This window comes from Protomyctophum bolini (assembly GCF_963924005.1).
Source record: "Protomyctophum bolini genome assembly, chromosome: 5".
Taxonomy (NCBI): Eukaryota; Metazoa; Chordata; class Actinopteri; order Myctophiformes; family Myctophidae; genus Protomyctophum; species Protomyctophum bolini.
Genome location: NC_137866.1, coordinates 11,448,699 through 11,456,284, shown reverse-complemented (window position 1 = coordinate 11,456,284; position 7,586 = coordinate 11,448,699). Strand labels below are relative to the sequence as shown.

Here is a 7,586-nt window from a genome sequence, read left to right as displayed (position 1 = left end):
ATTTTTCGCTTTTTACAACCTTCACTGCTGTCCTTATTAGGCTAATTGGATTGGCTGGCCAATCAGGAAGACGCACCTCCTAAGACAGGGGTTTAAGACAGAATTAGAGAGAGTGGATGCTAGTGTGGGACGAACTACTGCCTTGACCCTTGAGTGTTGTCCATCTGACGAACTAATCGAAAAGGTCTAAGAAGTCAGGAAGAGCTCAAGCGCCTCCCTCACAATCCTTTCCGCTTGGGAATCGCATTAGCTGCGTACAGTTTCTCAGTAGCAGTCACACAGAACCGTCAAAATTTCGTTCCTCGAGGATCTTGAGGCTCTTGAGGAAGAAAGAATGGGAGCTGGAGGAAGTGCTGGGGACCAGAAATCTAAGGAATTGGAAAAACAACTCAAGGAGGATGCTGATAAGGATGCAAAGACAGTCAAGCTATTATTGCTTGGTAAGTAAGAATCATTATATAAAGTGCCATGGGGTCCTTTAGGCACAAAGACCTTTACATCAAGACAGCAACCAAGACAAAGGTGGTTAGGTTCACAGATTTCAATTTAACTATTATACAGACACACTTTGTAGCAGACACACTTTGTAGCTTTATAACCTTTTTCTTGAGTGTGAGGTCTTCACAGAGTTGAACAGTAGTCTCACCTCTATTAAGATGCATGCACAGGTGAAAGACCTGAATTGGAATTGTGTGAAGCTACTGTTTTAAGTGTTTTTCCTCAGACGCCCAAGAGCCAAACAAGTTATTTCATAGTTCAGAAGAGACAGATGTTCTTCAAATTCAGGAACTATTTCCAGACTATTCCTGAAGTCTTGGACATAGGCCATCTATTCACTGCTCATATGAGCGAGAAAGGCCAGCAAAGGATTTGAGGATTTAAGTTTACTCAATGTCCTTTCTATAGCTGTAGCCATAGCCTATGGAAAACAACACATTTAAGAACATCTATCAAATAATTAAACTTATTATACAGCTAATTTCATTTTTGGATATCTATTCCTAAAGACAATAAATTATTACTCAAATATATATTTTTAAATCAATTATTTTCCATATGTTTACACAATGGTTCAAGACCCTGAAAGTCTCTCTGAGAAACATTCTTCGTCCTCTAAGACGGGGGGTTTAAGGAGGCTCAACGGGGGATGAAGGGGCTGAACAGTGACTTCACCCTTGAAGTCTACTTGATCAGCTAAGAGAGAGATATCTACAATTAAAGATGGGCTCAAGCATTGGACATACAGGGAAACTTCCTCAACAGCTATAAATATAGTGGTACATTGTTTATGCATCTGGGGAAACGGATTAAAGACACATCTTAGTGAAATAGTGGTTGATGAAATTCCATGATTTTGAAATTGTGTCAATTATACATTTTGAACTTCGACTGAAGGCTGACTTCTCAAATCTAATGTAAGCACATCAATACTTAAAAGATCACAGCCCGCAGTCTAAATGAATCACTGCAGAGCAGCGATGATATGCCAATCTTATTACCAAATGGGTTTAGTTCATATCCACATGGTAGTGTGTCCTCCTTTGATTCTTCCAGTGATGGAAGAAGTAGCAATACCATAATGTAGAAATGCTCAGAAGTAAAAAATTTACTTGAGTGAAAGTACAAAGGTATTGGCATCAAAATACGATATGTTTGTACTAAAGTAAAAGCACTAAAGGTTTTTTCATTTAAATTTGTATACAATAGTTGCCACTGAGATGTAGAAGTATAAAGTATAAACAATGGAAATAATCAAATAAAGCAAATGACCTCAAAGTAACTAGTAGTAATAGTTACTTAGTTTCCACCACTGGATTCTTCAACATATACGTATAAGCATGTGATACAAATCAAAACATTGATGTGCAATGTGCTTTCACTTGATATACAGTACCTTCAAATAAAAAAGGCAAACAATGGATAACTGTTGGGCTTTTATCACATTAAAATTGACCTTGGTGCCGTGTTGCAGAGTCATAAAGTGAAGCTTTCAGTGCCTAACGAACAAGCAATAGCTTATACTGTCCTACCTGTGCATAGGGGATAGGGCCTCCGCTAAAATTCTATATAGAAAATGAAAGTCGACAGCACGCAATAATTAAAAAACTTGTGTTACAATGGAAATAAACAATCCTTGCAGGATATGATAACAGCATGCTGCATGCATATGTGTTCCAATATGCTTTGGAATTGTGTGTCAAATAAATAAGTTAGGGTCAAATAAATGTAGCAAGAAGGCAAAGCACAAGCCTGTGGTAACAAAGTATCTACTGTATAATTGCATTTGTACTAGATTATATGGCTGTTACATACAGCAAATCACCAGGATATTAAAAGCTGAGAAGAGTGCCAGCTTGTGCGCTTCCGTTTTCAATTTGCAACACTACCACAAAGGTGATATCACTAATATCTTCTGCCCTTTCTGGTTTGAAGTGTGACAATACTTTACATTACACTGTATTGAAACCCTGAATGGACTCTTGACCTCCAGGGCACTAAAGCACAAGAACGGTTGAGCTAGACTAGAGCAATATCAAGGAAAATTATAGACCGGAAAAGAATAAAGGCTATTAAAAAAACCACTTCACAACACTGTGGCAAAAACCAGTGAATGACACAAACGTGTTACAATTTTGCTAAATAAGCCCATTACTGTACGCTTGTAGGGCCAAAGCTATAATACTTTCTACAGAGTAGTGAGCCAATGGCAGAGGCCTGTCTGAGCCAAGAGGACTGACGCTGTCAGATGAACCAATTAGGGTGAAGAGAGACAGGGAGCTCAAAGTGCCTTAGAGGCTACTGGGTCTTGGACATCAATCATTGGTTGTCCCGTGACATGGAGAACACTCAGGGGTGTCCCCTTAGAATTGCAAGATCTCACATGCTATTCTTGTTGCCTGCAATAAAACTGGCTCATTTTTGTAATCACAATTAAAATATATTAATGTTAAAGGAGGAACATTCCTCAGAATTAGATGGTTTTTATGGGTTATTTTAGGATTGCTTATAGCATGTGTTCAGTGAACACAGTATCATGGCTCTCACTGTGTCTGTGTGTTCTCTCTACTAGGCGCTGGTGAGTCAGGGAAGAGCACCATCGTAAAACAAATGAAGTAAGTAAAACTATAACGGACTATATCATTTATTATGTTGCACATACACCATGACAGTTCCCAGGAATTCCCTCAGAGGCAAATCCCTCTGAGCTCACTCTGAGTAGGCTAAAAAATGCCGCCACAACCTGCTGTTTCGCAAACATCCATGAGCACAGATTTGTCAGCACTTGCCTCAAGTGCACTGTGACTGCATAAGTTAGCTCTCGAAGTCTAAAATAATGTTGGCTAGAAGAGTAAATGCAGAGTCACATGGAAACACTGGTTACCTTCCATTGATACGGATTCCCCTCTCCACCCCGTTTTCCTTCTGCAAAAGGATTCTCCATCAAGGTGGTTATACAAAAGAAGAACAACTGGAGTTCAGAGCTGTCATCTTTGGAAACATCCTGCAGTCTACTCTGGCTATCATCAGAGGCATGGAGATGCTGGGGATTGACTTTGGCTCTAGCGCTGGACAGGTCTTGTGATGCATACAGTATATAGAGAGATGTTTAATTGAGACAGACACAGACAGAGATACTGAGTATAATACAAAACTGTGCCACTCCCAGAGTACTAATGCCATTCCTTTTGCTCTATGCATGTCACAGGAAGATGCACAGAAGCTGCAGAACTTGTCAGACTCCATTGAGGAAGGCACAATGCCAAACGAGTTGGCTGATGTCATCAAGAAGCTGTGGAAGGACACTGGTGTGCAGGCCGGCTTTGACAGAGCAGCTGAGTACCAACTTAACGACTCTGCTGGCTAGTGAGTGCACCACACACAGCCTCCTCATCACTTACTTACTGTACCTTCTTGCAATTTGGGAACATCCAATCAACTCCCAAAATGCTTTATGCTTCACATACAGTTTTGGGTATAGTAAAGTATAGTCTATAGCTAGGATACAGTCTTTATGAAGAGTCTTCTTCAAGTCCCATTCACCATATTCACAGTACACACAGCAGCCATCACGTTCATGAAATGCCACCCCGCTTTTTCAATGCAAAATGCCAACATGGCCGCAGTGTGAATGATGGTCTACAGTACTAAATGTGAGACCTTTGTGTCAATGTTTCTCAGAATGTACTAATGTGACTATCACTTATTAGTCTGGTGTAGAGTTGCAGACAAATATATATATTGTTTTCCTTTTATGCTACGGAGACCGAATCATTTTCTAATTTGTCATCCACAGCTACCTGAATGAAATGGACAGAATCTCTTCCCCCGATTACCTGCCCACTGAGCAAGACGTGCTGCGATCTCGAGTCAAGACAACTGGTATCATTGAAGAACAGTTCTCCTGCAAAGAGTTGCACTTCAGGTTGGTCTTGCTAATAACCAACTAGTTATACTGTACCAGTGACACCCACGAATACAACAGCACTCGCCTCAAAACACACTCGCCCTGGGGGTCAAGTCCAGCGACCTCAGAGTGGTTGGACAAATATGGAGCCGAGTGTGTTTTGGGGAGAGTGTTCTGGTTACCACACCAACTACAGGCGGGACAAGCTCTACTACTGTATCTGGATGTAGCCTGCCTTACAATATGGCTCTGGCTGAGTTTCATTTTGTCTCTCTCTCTCTCTCTCTCTCTCTCTGATGAATAGGATGTTTGATGTGGGTGGCCAGAGATCAGAGAGAAAGAAGTGGATCCATTGTTTCGAGGGTGTGACCTGCATCATCTTCTGTGGAGCACTCAGTGCTTATGACATGGTGCTTGTAGAGGATGATGAAGTGGTAAGAAGGCATGAGCAACATTCAAGCCTCATTACTACCGCAATATAAAACACAAAACACAATCAAGAAACATACGTTTTGTCAGTGAACCCACTTTTTCTTACTTTTTTTTTACCTTTCCAGAACCGCATGCACGAGTCCCTCCATCTATTCAACAGTATCTGCAACCACAGATTCTTTGCAAAGACCTCCATCGTGCTTTTCCTCAACAAGAAGGATCTCTTCCTGGAGAAGATCAAGAAAGTCCACCTGAGCATCTGCTTCCCAGACTATGATGGTGAGTACCACTGACATGGCTAGCTAAAAAAAAGAAACCACATTGTCGCTGTCGGTTCCAGACAGTGTATCCAATTTAGTTATCGAGTCACATTCTCTTGTTAATACTTTTCATTGGTTCAATATTTATAAAAACACACAGTTAGACTCAAGTGTTGTGAGCTTGGATATTTTTGCTGATTTTGTGTAATGCTGCAGTATGACAAAGTAGGACATTGGTTTACGAAAAAAAAAAAAACAAGTTGAAATGTGGAGATACAAGGTTTCTGCCTGACACCAATGATATAAGATCCATCTACCTTGTTAAGCCTGGAAGGACCAAATCATTAAAGTGCTTTAAATGTATTAGGAACTGTCTGCTGCCACTCTTGTCAGTTTTACAGCTGCTGACTGATGTATGTATTTGGGTGATAATTACAGGATGGTGGAATGGTTAAGAGGTCACTTGAGACCATAGCTGTCAGGCATGAAGCAACACAAGTCACAAGTTAGTGAGTTGTGCAAGCGTTTCCTACAACAAAGACAGTTTTACCAAAGGAGAACCTTTTGTCCTTCTGTGTGGAAAGTGCAACAATTCTCTGAGCAATGCCATGGTGCAAAGACTAAAGGCTCGACTCAACTCAAGTATTGGTAATGTTATACAGTAACAGTACTGTACATGAGACGCATGGCATATTACCCATTCTCTGATGACAAAATATGAATAGCTTTTGAATACATTTAAGTATACATGAGGCCCATTGACCTTTTTGTGGTCCCACTGCAAACCATTGTCTTAAAACACGACAGCATCAATCTCTCCTCCATGTGACACGTTTCCCTGAGCCCTTTTGACCAGATGAAAGAAATTGACTAATCGCGATGTTCAACTGGTTTCAAAGAGAGCCCCAGGGCTCTACGAAACATTAAACCGAAATTTCATGCTCACCTTGACAATTCTAATTTCTGTGTAGGTCCCAACACATATGAGGACGCCAGCAAATACATAAAGTCCCAGTTTGAAGAACTGAACATGAAGAAGGGCGAGAAAGAAATCTATTCCCACTTGACCTGTGCCACGGACACAGAGAACGTCCAGATTGTGTTCAACGCCGTGACAGACATCATCATCAAAGAAAACCTTAAAGATTGCGGTCTTTTCTAAGCAGCTCTGGAGTGAACATAAAAGGTAACAGTTCAACACAGAGCTGTGTCTGTGTGTCCCTCCCAGGGAGTTTATTGATACAATGAAATAAGGTCCAGCTGTGGCCAAGGAGAGACAGACTGTTAATTCAATTTAAATCCACGTAGGATATCTTGCCTCCCCATGTTGCCAAGCAACAACCCTTGTCCGTGAGACCAAGGTAATAGTTGCTCTTATTATTTATCCAGATAAGTATTGTCACTTTTGCATAAAAGGCCCTCTGTCACTGAATGTCTCAATTACTGGCATGGCATGCAAGGCTATACAGTAATAATAATCAAATTAACATATCATCACATAAGCCTATACGTACATATTATACAGTACACACACACACACACACACACACACACACACACACAGTATTTGGAGTGGATACACAGACGATGTTCAACTACAGTGCAATCGAAAACATGTCTACGAAGTCCTAAAAACATTTGTATTTATCAAAATCAAGAAAGTAAAAACTTCCTACAAATGCTTAATCCTTCACGTTTGCTCTACTTTGCAGAACTTCCTGTCCTACCTTAACCCCTCACCTCAAATATTGGCATTGTACTGAGAAGTGTACGGGTGGGAGAAGTAGAGAGGGTCCTCAACTGTTAACGTCACCTGCTTCACTGCCAAGTCCCAGGTCCTCGGCTGCTCACTGCACATTGTACCATCACAACAGTAGATCCCTGCCAACGCAGTGCATTTTACATCCAGTTGGACTGAAACTCAATATGCTTGCTTGGTCATGCAGCTTCCTAAAAGAAGACAATGTCGGATAGGCTATATATTTTTCTCCATCAATACTGTATGTGAAATATGGTACTACTTATGTCTCACCCCAAAATGCTGCTGGCCTAATGCTGTGTAGCCGATCCTCACCGCTTTTTAAATTGTAACGTTTGATTATTGTATCGCTGGTCCCATTTAATTTGGAAACCAATCCCTGTCAGGTAAGAGGAATAACCAGGGGAATTATAAATATATTGAATAGACGCAATTGAAACATTGTTTTTGTTTTTAAAGTACTGTAGTCTTGATATGTTAACTGTAAAGAAAGGTTGCCGAGCTGATCTCACAGATATTTCCAGTGCTTACAGTATATCCAGATTACAAAACCAAATTGTACATGTATCTATTCTAGTGTTAATGTATTTCAATTCACTTACAAAATATACATGTTAATGTGATCATGCATAATTTTAAAGAAGATCAAACATGGTAGAGAAACTTTGTACATAAGAGTAGATCAATGCCTATATCCCTCTATAAGACTAGAGGGATGTTGGGTTGTTTT

At 40.4% G+C, this 7,586-nt stretch overlaps 1 protein-coding gene across 1 annotated transcript; it reads left to right on the top strand.

Annotated features, from left to right (window-relative positions):
• Positions 1-334: 334 nt before the first annotated feature.
• Positions 335-6,259, top strand: gnat2 (guanine nucleotide binding protein (G protein), alpha transducing activity polypeptide 2; the record flags this gene model as incomplete). The annotated part of the gene is made up of 8 exons (XM_080763254.1): positions 335-440; positions 3,071-3,113; positions 3,433-3,574; positions 3,707-3,864; positions 4,295-4,423; positions 4,710-4,839; positions 4,963-5,116; positions 6,069-6,259. The coding sequence occupies 8 exons, from the start codon at positions 335-337 to the stop codon at positions 6,257-6,259; spliced, it is 1,053 nt and encodes a 350-aa protein (XP_080619380.1).
• Positions 6,260-7,586: the final 1,327 nt, after the last annotated feature.